Source organism: Filicampus tigris, chromosome 3 (assembly GCF_054856515.1).
Source record: "Filicampus tigris isolate MCC_2025a chromosome 3, RoL_Ftig_1.0, whole genome shotgun sequence".
In the NCBI taxonomy this organism is placed as follows: Eukaryota; Metazoa; Chordata; class Actinopteri; order Syngnathiformes; family Syngnathidae; genus Filicampus; species Filicampus tigris.
In genome coordinates, this window is record NC_141219.1 from 6,675,908 (window position 1) to 6,696,247 (window position 20,340).

The following is a 20,340-nucleotide window of genomic DNA, read 5'->3' on the forward strand; positions in this document are numbered from 1 at the left end:
ATATATATATATATATATATATATATATATATATATATATATATTTTTTTTTATGTATATATATTTTGTTATTTTCACCAGGTTTTGTCTTATGTGTTTGTGAGCAACAAAGTCGAATGATGGGTAGGTTGCTACCCAAACAAGCATGGGTTGGGCTTCCCCCCCCCCCAAACAAATGGCCAATGAAGTATGGTCTGCTTGCAATACCAGAGAGCAACCCCCCCCCCCCCCGTGGCTTTGTGTTGAGGTGGATAACCTGCAGAATTTGAGGAGGGTGAGGGAGGGGGGCCAATTGCATTGCAAAGGAGGGGCTAATATACTTGAACATTTCAATAGCTCCCCCAACACATCCCTCCCTTCCTGGTCAAATGACCAGGCCTGGGAGTTTAGGTAGGTTGAAAAACCATGGAGTCCTAGTGTCTGACTAAACTTTCACTTGCAAATGCCCTGCTCTGCCCGTAAGTGTTCAAGAAATTACAATATTAGAAGGAGAAATTTGCAGTCCACATAGTCAAATGTTTTGTAGAAAGTGTTTACAACAGGATGTGCCGTGAGTGTGTGTGTGCGTGCGTGCGCGTGTGCGCGAGAGGGGGTGTGTGCGCATGGGTGCTTGTAAATGTGCTACACGTGCTCACTTCCACTCATTGTAACCTTTGAATCTTCTTGTGTAACCAAAGCAGAGGGGGAAAAAAAAATGCTGCTTCAGTCTTTCGATTAGCTTGGATAGCGCTAGACGCTGTCCTCCTCATCCTTCGCGCACCTGCAGGTAACTGTTTTTTAACTACTACCGTGACGTTAATTTGTTTGTATGCCACTCCACGATAAGACAACTTTGTTCATCGCTCACTTCATAGCTAAAGAACTTTGTGTGTCTGTCACTCCATATCGTGGTAACTTTATGTCTCACTCGTGACAACTTAACTATCACTCTTGAACGACTCAAATTTGTGTATTACTCATTGAAAGGTACGTTTAGTCACATATGTCAGCCATTGAAAATGGCTCAGACCAACCCACTTTAGTCCGTTTTAACGTTTTAAAGCAGCACTGTGCAAGAATTCCACCTTCATAAAATGTTTTCACAACTCTTTTGATGAAACATTGACTTACATGGAATTAAATGTGACTTTTGTCATTTCCTGGGGGGGTCTGTATCGTTTTTACTGGCACTAAGCAACTTTGAGGAGGATGGGAGCAAGGAAGTCGATTGGAACGTCTATGCGCCATTACTGGTGTCATGGCGGAAGCCCCAAAACAATCCAAAAAACAAAAGTATTGTTTAAACAAAATTACATTCGTTACCTCGCAACAGAAATCACTGATGCGAACCGTTATTTGCGTCACGACGCGCATTTGTGTACCTGTACACACTAGTGATTAAAAAACAAAACAAAACTGTGATGCAGTGGAACGAATCATCTTTGATTGGTAAGGATCAAGCATCGGTTCAGGATGCGCACGATCCGCAGAATGGTTGGTGAAAAAAAATGCGTGTTCACAATAAGACAACCTGATTAGTCCGCATTCAGTAGAGGGTATTCACTAACTTCAAAATAAAGCTTACCAAATAATACATTGAGTCATTAATCCCAATGCAATAGCCTTAGTGAACTTTTACTTTGAAGTTTAAAGCAACACAGTGTTTCTTTAATGAAAATTGTATAATTTTACTCTTGATTGGTGTATCAATCTAAAATATCTTACCATTCCCGCCAATATCAATATACATATTCTATTTTAATCAAAAATCAAAATTACAACTGAACATGCATACAAGATCATGATCGGTGTTTGTTTAAACAAGTATGAGAACATAAATAGTAATTTTCATAAAGTACATTTTACTCTAAAAAGACGATATTTGGTCCCAGTCTAAAAATCTACACTTGGAAAAGCATAATATACAGAGTAAATTTTACACAGAAAAACATTTGGAGAGTTATTTACTTGAAAAAAAACACTAGTGTTTTTTCACTCAGAAATTCGAATTAAATTTTACAAGGAGAGATTTTGAGTCACTTTTACTTGCATTGTATTAGTTTATTAAAAAAAAAGTCACACAACGGTGGAAGAACGTACCAACAACCTTCAGGTTGGGAGACTGCCATCCTACCACCTGAGCCATTGCGCTCCTTATGTGACTTTTGTAAATCACTGATGTCAGGCGGAATACTTGTACCTCCAAAAGGAGGATTTGGGAGGGGGCGCCTCCTTTCGGAGACACCAGTAATTTACTAACTCACAGTAGGTGTAACGTGGCTCGTGTGATAGAGCGCCCATTTGGTAACCTGAAGGTTGTTGATATGTTCCTCAACCAGAAAATTGGCATTCCCAACTTGCTTTGTTGCAGTTACAATTAACACTAGTTATAGTAATGATGTTTGTAGTTGTGCATTAAAGTATGCGGAAATGAGTGTTTTCATGAATAACTCTATATTAGTCTTCCACGAAGTACCACGAGCGAAATTTGTCAGTGAGTTTTTTTTTTTTTTGTACCATCATTTCTAAGTATCGGCACTTTGAGGTGGAATATGTATGCGTGTGTTTGTGGTGGTGAATTGGCGGGGCGGGTGGGTGTAACAACAGCTCTCCCAAATTCTGCGTCAAAAAAAGGGCACCCAGTGCGCGTGTACATCAGAGAAATGCACAGACAACAGAAACACAGTTGGCTCACGGAGAAACAAGATGCATGCCATTTCATCTGGAATTATAGCCAAAAGGCAGGGCGTGTTGGACACAGAAGAAAGTTTGTTTTAAAACTACTTGCTACTAAATAAACTTGTTACTGGCTGGTTGGTTGTATTGACAAAGCATTGTATGTGTGTAACTGACTTCAGCACACAGCCCCAAGCAGTTGCATTGGGTCACTAGCAGAGGTGGGGATAAGTCATAACCTTAAAATTCCAAGAAAGTCCCAAGTTGAGGTGAAAAAAAAAAAATCAAGGCAGTTAAGATGATTTGCCAACAGTCTTGAGGCCTAGATCCGACGTTGGGCAACTGTGACAGATTCTTACCACCAGTGGCGTCGGGCCAGCTGTCGGTACGTCGCGCTGGAAAAATACACCGCAACGACAGATTCTATGCGTGCCTGAGATGTAATACCCTTCCATACCACCGGTGGCGGTAGTCACTATTCCTCATGGTTAAAAGAATCCAACCGGAAAGCTATTGGCCGGGGGCGGATTATAATGTAATAAAAACGCTTACACAAAAAAAAAAAATCTAATTTTTTTTTAAAAAAGACGGCAGTTTACAGTCCTGCGTAAAGATGAAAGTGATTTCCTACAGCCCTGATCTGCAGACGCTGTGCGCAGCGGTTCAGGAGCAGAAGTCCCATCAAGCAGGTAAAATTTTCATGGAAGTTAGTTTGCAAATATTTAATTTCAGTGTTCGGTGAAATAGTGCTCTTTTTTCCATTGTAGTTTTAAATTCAGGTCAAGGCTACATGCACCGACAGCCCAAAGAATGACACAGCATTTTTGTTTGCTTAATGGATCATTTAAGTTCAGATTTTTAATTCATTTGAAAGAGACCTTCAACTATGTGATTTTTTTTTTGTTGTTTTTTTTTTTTGTAAGAGTTCAAAATGTGTTCATTTGATAAATAAAATTAAATGTTTTGAAACATGGATGGACTTCATGGATTTCATAAGAAACACTATTTTGTAAGTATAAAGATCTATTTAGGCCAAATTGGTGACTGTGAGTGTAAACGTTTGTATGTGTGTCCTGTGATTTTCTGGCTACTAGTCCACGGTGTACTAGTCTGCCTCTTGCCCAAATTCAGCCGGCATAGGCTCCATGCTGTGAGATTTTCCTCATGTGAAATATTTCCTTCCGCTCATGAAAGGTTGGAAAACAGTGGTAAATGCTATGTGTGTGACTGCAGGACAAGATGAAGGCAGAAGATCCCGATTTGCAGCAAAATAAACACCTCTTTTGTGTGAGTACGCAACAAATAAACACCTCTTCCTCTGCTTTCATGAGCAGCCTAACACTTATTTGGACTTTTAGATCAAAAAACCCAATAACGATGGCAGCGCAACTTCCCAGTCACGTTTTGGGAAGTACAAGCGGAGCATTCAGACCCTCAAACCTTTCCGTTGGACCTCGTCGCAGTCAGTGCACTTCGCTCAGCAGTGCTTCATTATCAAAAGTCGCTAACCCATAGTTAACACAAGGTCTGTTGGCTCCTTCTGCCTAGGCCCCATCCGATTGACAATGCGGGGCTACTGTCCTTCAGTACCTTCACGTGGATGAACTCCATGATGTGGGCCATGTTTCGAAACAGGCTGGACGTTAGCACCCTCAACCTGTCAGCTTTGGATGAGGCCGGTGGAAGCACGAACAGGTCCAGAGCTGTTCTTCGTGATTTTTAAAAAAAAAAATGAAATAACCGATCCTTCCTGGAGAATGTTGCATCGAGGTAACTGGAATCTTCCTGTTCATTGAAGACATTTCAACTTTAATCAAATAACAACCTAAAGTGACCTTCCGCTGGGGACATAATTAGGGGGACCAAAATTTCGAACTGAAGAAGCCTTTTGGATTAGAAGTGACTTCAACAACCAGGAAGACTCCAGTTTTACCTTGACCTGGATGACTGAGAATCTACACAGACACCTCAAAAACTAAAATTTCCCCTCTGGACAATCAACAGTCACCGTGATCCTTGGTCTTGATGTTGTGGCGTACCCGATGTAGAGACAAATATGGGAAAGATTCCGGAATAACAAACCATCCCTGTGCTCTCCTCAGGCTCCAGAGACTATGGGAGGAGGAGGTAGCAAAATCGGGTCTGGAAAAGGCCTCTTTGGTCAGAACCATTCTCCGTTTCCAAAGAACCAGGCTTATTCTCTCCGTTACGGCCGGTGTCGTCAGCATGGTGGCAGCATTTCTGGGTCCGGTTAGTCAACTCCATCTTGTGTAGTCCCTGTAACAAGGGGTTCATACCGATCCGGGGGTAATAGCGATCCCCGGTCCAGTAGGCTTGGACCCTTGGTTTTGTTTGGTCCAAGCTTCCACCATTTTTAACCCCATTTTCAACCTCTCCCAGGCTGTTCTGGTAAAACTGATCCTGAATTATATAGACGACCCTTCCAAGTCAACTCGGACACATGGAATCGGCCTCTGCTTTGCTCTGTTTACCTCTGAGTTCTTCAAGTGCCTCTTCAACTCACTGCTGTGGGCTCTCAATCTGCGCACTGCCGTCCGGCTGAAGGGGGCCTTCAGCACCCTGGCCTACCAGAAGGTCATCTCGCTGCGGGTGCACAGCGGCATCTCCATTGGAGAGGTACAGTAGCTACCGTCCAGCTTCCACTTGGGTTTTGAATCCATACCATTGACGTGCTGATGGACAGAACCATCCAATTCTCTTCCACTAGATGGCGGAATGTACAATTGACCTGTGTATCGACCTGTTGCCATTCATACAACAGAATAATATCTGATGATAGCTAAACTGGCCCAGATTTTACACTGAGTTTGTGAGTAAATTTAGATGAGATGAGAAGGTTTACAACTGCCTCAAGATGTTGGCAAAGCACTACTTGTGTTTAAATTAAGCACCTCGTCTCGCATCAACATTGTTTCTTGGCACCAAAATGCCACAAGGTGGCACTAAAGTAACACTTTAATTTCTGTTGCCTGTACATAAAAACAACAAATGCCAAACTACGAATATGCAGGGGTTAGAGATTTTTTTTTTCATGCAAGATATATGTCTGGCCTTGGTGACAGAGGAAGTTTGTCACTTTTTTAATGACTGTTCTTCAAGTGGACTTGTTTCAAACACGGCCGTCTGTCTCCCCAAAGATCGTTAACGTCCTGACTAGCGACGGCCACAAGCTGTACGAAGCGGCGGCGTATGGCGGCTTTGTGCTGTCGATCCCGGTGCTCTTCCTTTTGTGCATCTTTTACGCCTGCTTCATCCTGGGCATCACGGCGCTGATGGGTGTCGGGACCTACCTGGTCTTCATCCCAGTGCAGGTCAGGAAACCAACACGCCGCCGCCATTATTTTGAGACTATTAAGATCACCAATTGTTGTGCTTTTTCCCTGGCGTTCAGATGTTCTTGGCCAAGCTCATCAACAAGTTCCGGCACAAAGCCATTTTGTTGACGGACAGTCGCGTTCGCACCATGAACGAGATCCTCAACAGCATCAAGCTCATCAAGATGTACGCCTGGGAAGATTCTTTTGAGAAGAAGATCGCAGGTATGGCTTTCATTTCCAGGGCAAATGACAAAAATTACCCAATAGGGTTATAATGCCAGCATCAAAAGGAATTTATCATGTGAAAAGTGACATCATATCTTTTAACATGTAATTTTTGGAAGTAAAAAGTCATAATCGTAAGGGAAAAGAAAGTTGTAGTTGGGCAAAAATCATAAAATAAATAATTCACGTTTTTTTCATAAAAACATTGCATTAATGTAATTTTTCAAGAATGCAATCATACAAGTAACAATGATAAAATCATGCAAAAATAAATATATATAAAACATCAGGATATTATGAGTATTTTTGTATTTTTCAAAGATAAAATCATACAGTTATGAGTAAAATGATGTCATCACCTACATTCTTTGGAGACTTTTGTGACAAATGATGACGGTGACCTTTTTCGTGGTTTCTTCCAGAGTTGAGACAAACAGAGAAAAAACCTCTGCGCATAGCCAGTTACATCCAGGACATCAACACCAGCATCACCAGCCTCCTCCCCACCCTGGCCACCGTGCTCACCTTCATGCTGCACACCTTGTTGGGCTGGAAACTCAACGCCACCGAAGTGAGTACACCACAACTGCAAACCACAAATAGCGGCCTTGAAAACAATCGCGGGAGGGAGATGCTAGTCTGCTCGTTTCAGTTAAATCAGACTGTATTACTGATTCTGAAGACCCCGGGCAGAGTACATTGGCATGGCAAACACATAGCGGCTGAAATCTGAGTGGACAAAAAAAAAAAAAAATTAACATCCACATGTACTGGAAGCTGTGCAATAAAAATGCAAGAAAATGAGGAGAATAGATTGTTGGGGTGAAATTAAAACAAGTTTGTGTAACAAGTATTGAAACTTAGGTTGTAAGTGTAGTTTGCTGGTTGTGTTTGGACCAGCAAAGAGATTTAACGATGAGGGTGATCTTTTTCCCATGTCGTCACCAGGCCTTCACCACCATCTCGATCTTCAACGCCTTGCGCTTCTGCCTGGCTCTGTTGCCGGTGTCCGTGAAGTCATTGGCCGACGCCAGCGTATCAGTGACTCGTCTCAAGGTAGGAAACTTGACTTGGTATTCGTTCAATGTAGTCTAAATTAGGGAGCTCTAAAGAGCACATTTAATTTATGGTGGTGTCTGGGAATAATGCCTGCAATACCCTCGACCACCACTAGTCAAACAACGGGGCACCATGTCTGGTTTTGGTTGTTTAAGGGGGCAAGCGGCGTCTTTTTTTGTGAAGGTTCTTTGATAACTTTGAGTTAGATTTTTCCAGCATAGAGGTTTATAACTTTGATTCAAGCACACACAGACACAATCTAGTTCTTATACGAATAATAATAATGTATAATGTTTATCCTCGACTCCACTGAAACACACAAGGTATAAAAAAAAAAAAAAAAAAGGATTTTAGACTGTGGTAGGGATAAATGAATGAAGAAAATAAAAGGCATATATTAAGAATAACTGGCAGTTCAAGCCGGTAGTAATGAGTGAAATTTAACAAACCTTATGAAACTCTGAGATTTCTACCCAAATTTTATTTGCGCCTAGCATTGAATGGCCTGATAAAAATCTGCAAGGTTGGCACAAGCAAAGAGAAAAGCATTTTTTTTTTAAGAAAAATGTCATAATATTATTACTATAACATTGGGAAGGTTACTGGAGAGGTTTTCGGTGGTCCTGAGGGACAGCTGAAGGTCCATGAACCCCTCCTGGCGGGATCCTTGTATAACTTTCCTATCATTTCCTCCAGAAAATATTGCTGATCCAGAATCCAGATCCCTATTTGGTGCAGAGGACAGCCGGCTCGGCCATTGAGATGGCGAACGCTACTTTGTCCTGGAACAAACCAGACATCCAGAGCGACGCGCAACCAGCCGGCGTGGTCAACGACGGGATGGTGATGGACAACGGGGAGCTTGGACTCAAGGCTGATGAAAAATACGACCACCGGCCCACTTTGAGGAACATTTCCTTCTCGCTTCCCGAGGGCAAGTTGCTGGGTGTCTGCGGGAATGTGGGAAGTGGGAAGTCCTCACTGATTTCGAGCATTTTAGAACAGGTGAGTCACCTCCGCCGAGGCACTCTATCCCAATGTGAAGAACTTCAACTTTGTGTTTTTTTTAGATGCACCTCCTCCAGGGCTCGGTCTCGGCCAATGGTACCTTTGCGTACGTTTGCCAGCAAGCGTGGATCTTCCATGGAACCGTTCAAGAGAACATCCTGATGGGGAACCCTATGGACAAAGACAAGTAATGCACTCCATGAAAAACAAATCACCGCAAGCGATTGACTGGAATAATTCAAACGACAAAGAAAAACAACTGACAGAACATGTGCATAAATGTTGATCATGCTTTTCCAAAGTAAAAACAGATGTTTTAAATATTTCTTGATTAAACAGAAAGATAATCAGTCTGCTTTCATGGAGGAGTACAGAAATCTGAGAATATTCCAAGAAAGAAATTCCAAGGATTTGTCTAATTTTAAATTCAACAATGTCTCTAAACGAATAATAGTTCATCAAAATAGTTAATATGATGTTAATATGATAATATGATAATCAATTAGATGTTGATTAATTGATTAATTGTTGTGCCTCTACTACTATTACCACTACTGCTACTATTACTATTACTGCTGCTGCTTCCACTACAGTATGACTATCAACATTATTTTGATTGACTCATTTATAACAGACTTTAGTGATTTTAGCTCGTTTAATTACCTGACATGTTTCCTCATGGAACATCAGCTGATAAAGACGCGCCACAACTACACCAATGACACTCTGACGAAGGCGGAAGTAACACGCCGAAACATGTCAGGTAATTAAACGACCTAAAATCACTATTATCTGTTATAAATGAATCAATCAAAATATACATAACAAGGAAGACAAAATGAACTTGATACAACGACTATTAACATTACTATTATCTATTCTTTCTGCTATGACTACTACAATTATTACTACCACTGCTATTACCGCTAAAGTATTGCTGTATTTAAATATTTTTCATACCTGTCAACTTAGACGTTTTCCCCGCATTTTATACGTTTTTTGATCATTTCAAATTGTGTACATCGTATAACAATTTTTGTACGGGGAAAAAAAAAAAGATTACATACAGAAAAGTACGGGCAAAAAAAAAAAGATTACATACAGAAAAGTACGGGCAAATTAGAACTTTTGTAAGATTGAGCACAGCACGGGGTTTTTTTCATTGATTTTCAAATATATCATTAGAATATATGATAGATCAAGAATACAACAAATGACCAGACAAAATGTTGTCATTGGACCCCAGGTTTCGTATAGTATTGAACTAAATAAATACATATACACACACACATTTTATCACTTCATTAGTCAACATGCATTTTGGACATTCAAACATGTTCTCGCTCTCTCTGATTTAGCATGAAATAATGAGTCAGTTCAAAAGTTGTGTTCATGTCTGAGTTTCTTTGTGCAGATACGAAAGAGTTTTGGACGTATGCAGCCTTAGAGCCGATCTGAATATACTCCCACACGCCGATCACACAGAGGTATACTCCACGTTGTTTTTATATCTACTGTACTAATATTTCTATTGCTCTTGTTGATTTCTGTGTTAATGGATGATTTCTGGTGTTGTTTTTGTTTCTGTTATTTGATTTATATTGTTATTGACCCGAGGTGGGCATTTCACTAAAGTTGACCGGTCCGTCATTCTTCATCCGTCAGCAGCCTGGGTACCCGTCCGTCATCCGTCAATTTTTTCAAGCCAAACCTAACTGTAATCGTCAGTCGGACAGTCCGTCATGTTATTTTAACCGCGCTTCCGTCAGTAAACATCAAAGGTCCGCCAGTCCTTCTACCGTCAATCCGGAAAAAAAAGAAGGTCCAACTGATGAAAAATCCATCCACCCATCTGAGCCAATTTGATTAAAATGTTAAGTGATGTACACTATGTACGCCATAATATGTTGGATTGCTGCTCAAACAGTTTTACACTCATATACATTTGACATTTCACATAGCCTACACTTATTTGCCAATCTATTGAACTGTGAAATGGGAGCCTGCTGACCTTTTTAACTCTTAAAACTTGTACTTTAAAGTTTTGCTTACCTTAACCAAAATCCCATGTCACATTGTTGCCAAAGGTGCAATTCTGGTGGATTAAAATGCTTCCTAGTCCTTGCAAACCGAAATAAAGTAGATGTAGTAGTAGTAGTGTTGATTTCTGTTGTTATTGTTGATTCCTATTGTAATTTGATTTCCAGCGTTTTCTAGTGTATTTCTATTCTTGTTGTTGATTTTGATTGTAACTAGTGTTGCTTCCCATCATTATCGTTGATTTGTATTGTTATTGAACGTTATAACATTGTATTTGCTCTCTACCGCTGTTGTGTATTTCCATCACTTTTCCTTCAAGGCTTGAGTGCTTATTATTATTGTGGTCAGATCGGCGAGCGTGGCCTGAACCTGTCGGGCGGCCAGAAGCAGAGGATCAGCCTGGCTCGGGCCGTCTACTCCAACAAAGATATCTTCCTGCTTGACGACCCTCTCTCGGCCGTGGACGCCCACGTGGGCAAGCACATCTTTGAGGAGTGCATCAAGCGCCAGCTGCGGGGAAAGTCTATCATCCTTGTCACACACCAACTGCAGGTACCAAGGCCGCAAAAATGAAAGCACTACAAAAAGCAATTTTTATCCACACTTTCCTCCAACAACGGGCTACGTAATTGCATGTATTAATATTATTAATACTCCATCAGTATCTGGAGTTCTGCGACGACATCCTGGTGCTGGAAAACGGCGAGATCCTGGAGTCAGGGAACCACTTGGCGCTGATCAAGGCCAACGGACGCTATGCTCAGCTCATCAGTGGCTACCAGGCAGAACAGGCCAAAGTCTGACTGACGTTCACTTGTCTTTATTTCTCCTTCTTCCTCTTCTTAACATTGAAGCGTTACTTATTACTTTATTCTTGTGTTCAGGCTAAGAAAGAAGAAGAGGAGGCTCAGCCCGTGAATGGGGTGGAAGCTGAGCTGAGAGAACGAGCAAACAGCAGAAACAGCAGTTAGTACCACTACTACTATATTACATATGACTACCATTACCGAGAGGACACTGAGTTGATATTTGATTAGTATAATTTTAACTTATTATACCAAGCAACCATCAGTTTTGCAACTGCTATTGCTATTTTGCTGCTACTCACTATTATGACAATTACTTCAATTATTACTGCTATGATGATTAGAGTGAATCCCTGTTGCGAACAGCGGAAATCCAGAAGTAATTGATGCTCTAAAACTCTCAAAATTTTTGTAATTGCGTATAGTTGCCACAAGATGGTGGCAAAGCACTTCTTTTTATTGTATTGCAGTGCTTCTCAAATAGTGGGGCGGCCCCCCCCCCCCCCGGGTTGCTGGGGGTCGCGATGCTGAGGGTGGCGCGTGTGACCCTGGGGAACATTTTTACATGTTTACAGCTTAAACAAGGATTTTTTTTTTTTTATTTCAGGCAAATTGATGCACTTAAAACATTTTCCTTTTACAGACTAATAAACAATGTTAATAAGGGTATTCTCGTATAACGATGTTATGCAGAGGTGTACCTAGAACTATTTTATAGACAAATGCTGTTATTTTTAGTTGCGGCGGAGAGTTGGTGGTGGAGTTGGAGGCGCGAATTGTTTTCTTCTTGCTGGGGGGGGCATAACAGAAAATAATTGAGAAGCACTGTTGTATTGTGACATTTGGATATCGTGACATCCCTGTACTTCTATGTACTTCTCCAATTACTACTACTTCTAACCCGAACCCTTCCGTGACACAACTGTTACTTTTGTTTTATGATAGCACTTTTTGGAGTGTTTGACTTGTATTACCCAGGTAACTGACAGCTGCTCTTCCTCACAGCTTTCGACATCACAGACGAAGTTGAGGTGGGAGACATAACCAGCCAAAAAGGTGAGTCGGAACTCCTTTATTGTATAGATTGTTTGATACAATTTGGGTACACCTGAAAGAGATATACAATATTAAAATTTGTTTCACTTCTGAGCTTTGTATTGAATGTCATTCGATAATGCAAGTGTACATAATCAGGGGTCCAAAGAGTGTGTCTATTGTATCTTGTGTGAATATTTATATTCTAATGAGTCAAACAATTTCAGCAGTGGAGGATGGCGACCAGCTAGTCAGCAAGGAGTTATCCACAGAGGGCGCTGTATCTTGGAGGATTTACGGACAATACTGCAAGGCAGCAGGAGGTCAAAATCACACATCTACACACGTATACAGTTTCAGAATGTTTTCACTTTTTTTTTTCAATAGTATTTCATATTTGGAGGTGGGATGAAGGGGCAGGGGGGGTTGCTTTTTTTTTTAGGGAAAGCTAACCCCTGTTTTTCATGGAAAACACATATAAGAGGTTTATTGTCATTATTTTGAATATTCTTTTTTACCAATGTATTTATTTCTCTCCCACTCCTTTTCACTGGGTGTCAAGTCTACGTGGAATTTTGCTACTCAAATAGTGGGGGTCGACTGTATATGAATACATTCATTTCTTCAGGTTACATCATCACCTTCCTCATTTTCCTGAACCTGGTGCTGATGATCAGCTGCACGGCCTTCAGTAACTGGTGGCTCAGCTATTGGCTTGGCCAGGGCAGTGGGGTGAGAACACACGGACACGCGCGTGCACACACACACACAAACGTAAGACAATGTGTTTTGTTCAAAAGAGCCAGCATAGATTGAAGAATGCATGCTGACTGCGTATATTGAAGTACACTGAAAAAAAAAAATGGAATGTTGAATTTCCTCAATTTTATTTCATCAAGTGGTTGCACGTAAAAAAAAATCTTGGAAAATCTATCCGGATCCAGATGATGACATATATTTAGTGCAACCACTTGACGAAATAAAGTTGAGTAAATTCAACATTCCATTTTTTTTCAGCGTACAAATGCAGCCCGAGGTATGAATTTAAAACTCCAGTTCAAAAACAGCTACTACTCCACCTCTTAATTTTACTTCGATACTTGTGCTACTATGATGATGACTATTACTACTGCTACTATTCACCACAACTCCTCTACTCTTATTATTGTCACTACTATTTTTTGCCCTATTGTTGCCATTACTATCTTCACTAAACACAAAGTCCCCAGTGCTAACATGTTGACTTTGTTGCTGACTATGTCCAGTCAGCCAACGGGACCAGGTCAGAGCCGAGCGACATTTCCAAGAACCCAGACTTACACTTCTACCAGATGGTCTACGGCATAATGGTGTTGGTCATGATGTCCCTGGCCATGGTGAAGAGCTTCTTCTTCACTCAAGTCACCTTGAAAGCCGCCTGCCACTTCCATGACACCATGGTCAAGAGGGTACCCATATTATCTAGGCATCAAAGAGGATGAATATGTATCTCTTTTTCTGAACCCTACATTGTTGAATAATAATGCCAGGGCGATGTAATTTCAAGTATCTCGGATGCCTTATTACAATAAAAATGAGCAATGGCAAAATCCACCCGTTTTTAGCCATCTGAGAGGGCGGCCATTTTGTCACTTCTGTCCACTGAAAATGACATCACACACCCTGAGCGTTTGTGACGTCATCTTCAGTGGACAGAAGTGACAAAATGGCCGCCCCAGAGAGGGCTAAAAATCTTTCAAATTGATTTCATCTGATCATCATGATTTTATTTCAGTAGATCAAAAAGCATACACGTGGTGATTTTATGCTGCTACGTCAATTATACCAACTACAAACCTATTTTCTAGTGAAGTTGTGTAAAATGTGCTGTAAATAAAAACTGAATATAATTTGCAAATCCTTTTCAACCATGTAGGTGTCAGACCCTGCATACTTTAACAGGCCGTTTTAAGAAATCTTTAATGTCTATACTTGGACCCCAGCACCGTAAATGAAGCTGATGGATTGTTTGATACCGTCCTCGCCAGATCGTCGGCAGTCCCATGAGCTTCTTTGACACCACGCCGACTGGCCGCATTCTCAACCGCTTCTCCAAAGACCAGGAGGAGCTGGACAGTGTTCTCCCGCTCCACATGGATCCCTTCTTGCAGTTCAGCCTGCTGGTGACCAGCACAATGGTCACCATCTCCGCCGTCTTCCCCACAATGCTCATCCCTGTGCTCATCATGGGACTTTTGTTCACGCTCATGCTCTTGTGCGTTAACTCCGCTTCGAACCACCGGGATGTGCGCTTTTGTACCTCGGACAAAGAGTTACAAAAAGTGTTGCTTCCGCAGCATGGTCCAGAGGAGCATCCGCCTTATGAAGAAGATGGAGAACATCAGTCGCTCTCCCTGCGTCTCTCACACCACATCCACACTGCAGGGCCTCAGCACCATCCACGCCTACAACATGAGAGACAGCCACATCAAGCTGTAAGATGACATTCGCGAGCGTCTTGCTACGCTCTTCAGGATCACAACGGTTGCGCTCGGTACACCAATGGTAGGGTGCCATTGTCCTGTCTTATGTCCTAGGTTCAAGTCCTTGAACGACATCAACTCCAACCACTACATGCTCTTTACCGCTGGGACCCGCTGGCTGTCCTACAGGCTTGACTTCATGGCGGCCGTGTTGACCTTGTTCGTGTCGCTCTATGTGGTTCTGAGTAGCAATGAGAACATCAGTCCGTCCCTGAAGGGCCTGGCTTTGTCCTACACCACGCAGGTAAATAAAGGCAGCCGGCGGAATTATGTTGAGAAGTCAGAGGTGGCGAAAGTGTGAGCACTGCAAGTGGCATAGAATGTTTAGAGAACATTAGCGTATGGTTATCTAAAAGCAGTGTTTCCCAACCAGGGTAGAGGTACACGAGCACATTGCAGGGGGTATGTGCAATTGCAAAACATCTAAAATTTTAGTTCCAAAATGAGAAGTCATTTCATAAGCCCGTCAATAAAATGTTGTGCGCGTTTAAAAGGGACCATTTTTTGTGTTAAATATTTTAAGAGTTATACATAACAAGGGCGAGTTTATTATTTATTTCGCTTTCCTATTTTTGATTTATATTATGTATTAATTTTCAAGGGAACATACTATTTATGTTATCAGTTCAAAGAAGACAATGTATGGGGTCTAAATGTTAAAATTACTTTAAATAGTTTTCAAAACAACGATTAGAAAGTACCGATATCTGTTTTCAAATGTGGCCAGTAAAAATACAATTTAATCAGAGAGAGGAATCAAGTGTAGCTACCTGGAAAAAAAAAGTATTGGTATTTTTTTACGTCCTACGAGTAGACCTGGCGTATGTGCTGTGTGTGCAGTTGACGGGCATGCTACAGTTCGTGGTGAGGCAATCCACAGAGGTAGAGGCCAGGTTCAACTCAGTGGAGAGGCTGCAGGAGTACATCAAGGTCAGATGGCCTCCTAGAACCCCACAAAACCAACCCAGAATCCACAGTAATGCGGTTGGACCTCAAATGCAATCTCCTCGTAAACAGGGTTGTATGTCCGAGGGTCCCAGGCACATCAAGGACGCTAATATCCCAAAGAACTGGCCCGCGGGCGGGTCCATCACCTTCCGGGACTACAAGATGAAGTACCGAGAGAACACGCCCATTGTCCTGAACGGGCTGGACTTCCACATCCGAGCTGGAGAGAAGCTGGGCATCGTGGGAAGGACGGGTTCAGGTGAGGCTTCAGAAACGACTTGTTGCACACTTGAGCCTCCTTTTTGTAATTAAAAAAAAATGTTTGTGCTGTCTTGTAGCATTTCTTGTAAAAATCGGAATCAGAAATGGTAAGCATTCAAATATTTACTTTTTTTTTTTTTTTTTAAGTGACAAATGTGCAACTTTTGAAGCCCCCATGCCAACCAACATAATGAGATTCCAGGTTTTCTCATCTGTGGATTGTTTACAAATGTCTCCCCAAAAAACGACAACGGTGAAAACCTGTTTTACGACATCATGATTGTCTTTGACCCTTGTCCTCCGTCTGCTGCCTCGCTGTCTGCAGGTAAATCCTCTTTAGGGGTGGCGCTGTTCCGGCTGGTTGAGCCGGCGGGGGGAAGCATCCTGATAGACGGAGTTGACATCTCGACCATCGGTCTGCAAGATCTGCGCAGCAAACTCTCCATCATCCCCCAGGACCCCGTGCTTTTCATCGGCACAGTCAGGTAACTCATAGCAAGCGGACATGCGGCGCGCCTTGCGGACTGCCAGTGGTTGAGGACCACCTGTGTCTACGCTCCACAGGCACAACCTGGATCCCTTTAACAGCTACAGTGACAAGGAGATCTGGGCAGCGCTGGAGAGGACCTACATGAAGGACTCGGTGAGCCATCCGTGCGCCAGGGATGAAATGGAAACAATTTTCATTTTCACGTTCATGCGATGTCTGTAACGCGGAAACACCATGTAAAAATAAGAACATTTTAAAAAAATGGACATAAGTGTTTTTCACAGGACAGCGACAATTTTTTTATGTGTGTTCGCCCACCGTATTATTTATTAATTTTCATTAACTGTTAGTTTTCATTATGCACCATGGGCTTGTTTGTGTGTGGCGGTTCACCACTTCCATGGTTTGTTGTTGAGTGAGCCACCTAGTGGCAGCTGTGTGCTACTAGCATTGCAAGTAAAAGCATTTTCTCCAGCAAATCAAGTTGCATCTGTCATTCTTATTATTCGCCAATAGCATGATCGTTTGAACAACATTTGAGAAACAACTGCGGCTCGCTCATTCACATCTCCTGACTAGTCCTCATCTGATATTTTGTCCCCACAGATCTCCAAGTTGGAGGGTCATCTTGAGGCGCACGTGGTTGAGAATGGAGAGAACTTCTCAGTCGGACAGCGACAGTTGATGTGCATGGCGAGAGCGCTGCTACGCAACTCCAAGGTTGGGACGCGGCCACGTGCTCTATAATGCAGCACCCCGCAAACTTTTGGGGTCCATGGAGCTCTTGACAGGGGGGGTATTCATTCCAAGAAACCCCCTTGTAAACCTGATTCCAATTTACCATAAAGTGTACATACCCCTGAATTTCGTATAGGGATTAAAAAGTTGCCTAGTTCCTAGAAAAATAACTTGTAATGTTAGACTAAAAAAATTTTTTTGGGGGGGGGAGAAAATAAGTTGTAATGTAATAAGAATTTTTTTTTTTTCCCCAAGAAAAAAAAGCCATAAGAATAAGGATGGATTTCTTCCATATAAGAAGTCATAATCTTCTGAGAATTCAAGTCGTATTTAATTTTAAATGCCACTATCACGTTGTTTATTTTGATAATCTTATTTTTTGTTTTTTCACATTATCTGAATGATGAATTCCCTTCATTTTGTTGTACTGTACGCTGTAAAAAAAAAAAAAAAAAAAAAAAAGTTGGGTGAACTCAAAATTTCAAGACAACAAACTTTGCTAAAATGTTAAGTTTGGTAATTGAATTTCAACAAACAAATAAGAGTTTACAGAACTGATTGTCTCTTGTATTGTCCCCCAACTTAAAGCGAAAAGTAAAAACAACTCGGCAAATTGTTTTAGAACAAACAACTTGCTTGCTTTGTTGTGCTAACTAACATTGTTGCCATAAATATCATTCATTTATATTTTAAAGTTGTTCCAACTTAAATGAATGTTTTCGTCCAAAAAAATACACATTGTGTATTTTACAGTACCTATATATTCCAACAAGGCTGCTAATAGGGGACCCCAAAAGGGAGATTTACAAATCTTGACATGTCATTGCAGTGTCTGCTTCCAGTTGTATTGTTGATACGGACCAATCTCTGCCGTCCCTTGGGGCCCCCTCCAAGCTAGCGGCTAACAACAGCCCTACAGCGACTCGTTGTCATTTGGGCCAGCGTCACCCGTCTTTCGCAGGCCCCTTCAGCAGGTGGCCCGAGGCAATTGTCATCCCAAACACATGTTTTCAAGAATATGTTCTATGCAAGCCCACTAGTTGAAACAAGGCATTCTGATAAATGTGACATTTGTGGAATCAGAGTTAATCCACCCGTTTTTAGCCATCTCAGGGGGCAGCCATTTTGTCACCTCTGTCGACTGAAAATGACATCACAACTGCTCAGGGCTCTGGTAACGACCAATCACGGCTGACCAGTTTTCTGAAGCTGAGTCGTGATTGGTCGTTATCTGAGCCCCGAGGGTGTGTGATGTCATTTTCAGTCGACAGAAGTGACAAAATGCCGTATTTTGCCGTATAACTCATATTCCACAAACGCAATATTAATCAGAATGCCATGTTTCAACTAGTGGGCCTGCTGGTAACATATTCTTGAAAAAATATGTTTGGGTTGATTTCCCCCTTTAAATCCCTTATCTTAATTTCTAAATCTTAACCTTATCTTAACCCTTCCACTTCCTTAACCCGTAACTCGGAAACCCTTATCCTAACACCTAACCTGTGGCCACATCAAACGGTGGCCCCAGACCCAGACCGTGGTAAAAACTGTCACGCTACAGTAAAAATGAAAGTTCCCCCCCCCGTGCAGATTATTCTTCTGGACGAGGCGACGGCGTCCATCGATGCCGAGACCGACTCCCTGATCCAGACCACCATCAGAGATGCCTTCCACGACTGCACCATGCTCACCATTGCCCACCGTATCAACACCGTAATGCACGCCGACCGCATTCTGGTTATGGACAATGGAAAGGTGACACACTCACACGCACGCATGCTGACACAGACAAACATCCTAATAGTAATCCTAAGTGGGTTATGTGCTACAAATGACAGACTCCATAATCCAAACTCCTAACCGTTACTCCTAACCTTACAGGTGGCAGAACTGGACATTCCAGACGTGTTGTCGAAAAAGTCCGACTCGCTGTTCTCCTCACTCCTGGCGGCCACAAACACTGTCAGCGTGTCGGAGGCACATTGATATCACCTGTTACGTTCTTATTCCTGTAGCGGGATCTTGCACATTGGCCACAGAGTCAATTTATAATGTTTTACGTTTGTTTTTTAACACTGAGATGAAAGATGTGTATTTAAAAGCTATTATTTATTGATTCATGTTTGACTTTGCAATCACTTTCTCAAGTGACGTGGAAACTAAATCAAATATTTAAAAACGCGTTCCCCAATTCCATTATTTACTCTTTTTTTGATTGTTTACACTGCGATTGGCTGGCAACCAGTTCAGGGTGTCCCCTGCCTACTGCCGGATGACAGCTGGCATAGGCTCCAGCGCCCCCCGCGACCCTTGTGAGGATAAGCGGTATCGATAATGGATGGATGGATGTTTGGTTTACACATGCTGTTTCCATACTGCTGCTCATGCTTGGCCACACGGCGGTGCTAGTGGTCTTTGCCTGGCTGACAACTCATCAGACTGCTAATTACTCTGTACTTGATTTGAATGAGAATGACGTCATGTTTTTTCCTAATGAAGGAGCATTGGTCTATTTTATTTTATCTTATTTCATTGGAATCCCTCAAAGGGAAATTAAAGGGAAAGCAACGATCGAACGTCAAGACATTGCCGCTTACTATCAACAGTATTGACACACTTCTAATAAAAGATTACTGATTACTTGTATAGTAAGGTGTGATAATTTCATTGAAGTAAAAGAGTAGATTATGGTGCGGGTATTAGACATTATTACTATTAGACAGGATGATACTTTTACTGGATTACAACAGTACATTTTCGTCACCTGCAGTCTTTTAGTGTTTTTGGAATGGATGATAGGTCCATACTTTAATCTATTCCAAAGAGGCTCAATGGTTTTGTTTCTCTTTCCATATCGTTGGTCAATCTCATAAATTAAATTTTGGTAAATTTCATATTTGTTCCCCAAATTATACTATTGGATCAGTCCACACGCATCGGTGTTATTTTTACACATCACTGACCCAACTAGAGTGTTGAAAATGGCTTGCTCTCTTTCACGATGCAAATGGTTGAACAAACCTGCCATTTTTGGGGTCTCCTGAAAAGGGACACATTTGGAGGTACAAGTAGGTTTTGGCCCGACGCCAGCGATATGTATAATACATATACGCAACAAATGCTTGAATAACTACTTATGAAATCATGCCTGTAAAAACTGGTTGTTCACATATTACATTTACGAGTTTCCACCCAATGACGCTTCATTGCAAGGC

At 41.8% G+C, this 20,340-nt stretch overlaps 1 protein-coding gene across 3 annotated transcripts; it reads left to right on the forward strand.

The window, feature by feature from the left end:
* Positions 1–27: 27 nt before the first annotated feature.
* On the forward strand, positions 28–19,771 carry abcc12 (ATP-binding cassette, sub-family C (CFTR/MRP), member 12). Of its 3 annotated transcripts, none has more exons than XM_086025373.1 (31): positions 28–3,664; positions 3,889–3,942; positions 4,014–4,117; positions 4,204–4,350; positions 4,758–4,905; positions 5,056–5,292; positions 5,814–5,987; positions 6,068–6,215; positions 6,641–6,789; positions 7,167–7,274; positions 7,974–8,282; positions 8,348–8,472; positions 9,700–9,772; positions 10,674–10,877; positions 10,988–11,122; positions 11,210–11,291; positions 12,137–12,187; positions 12,394–12,489; positions 12,795–12,898; positions 13,432–13,614; positions 14,194–14,420; positions 14,503–14,640; positions 14,743–14,932; positions 15,529–15,618; positions 15,706–15,895; positions 15,975–16,004; positions 16,223–16,382; positions 16,462–16,540; positions 16,994–17,107; positions 18,716–18,880; positions 19,007–19,771. In XM_086025373.1, exons 1-31 carry the CDS (start codon positions 3,626–3,628, stop codon positions 19,109–19,111), a joined length of 4,158 nt encoding a protein of 1,385 aa, XP_085881499.1. In that variant the 5' UTR covers positions 28–3,625; the 3' UTR covers positions 19,112–19,771. The 3 variants fall into 3 exon arrangements, with proteins under 3 accessions (XP_085881499.1, XP_085881500.1, XP_085881501.1); XM_086025374.1 differs by having other exon boundaries at positions 12,397–12,489; XM_086025375.1 differs by lacking the exon at positions 15,975–16,004.
* The last annotated feature ends 569 nt before the right edge of the window (positions 19,772–20,340 follow it).

Excerpts from the sequence above, each read along its gene's own strand:
- abcc12 (XM_086025373.1), top strand. The coding sequence starts at position 3,626 with ATGGATGGACTTCATGGATTTCATAAGAAACACTATTTT. Across the intron at positions 3,943-4,013 it reads AAAATAAACACCTCTTTTGT|ATCAAAAAACCCAATAACGA; the intron begins GTGAGTACGCAA and ends TTGGACTTTTAG. Across the intron at positions 4,351-4,757 it reads GCCGGTGGAAGCACGAACAG|GCTCCAGAGACTATGGGAGG; the intron begins GTCCAGAGCTGT and ends TGCTCTCCTCAG.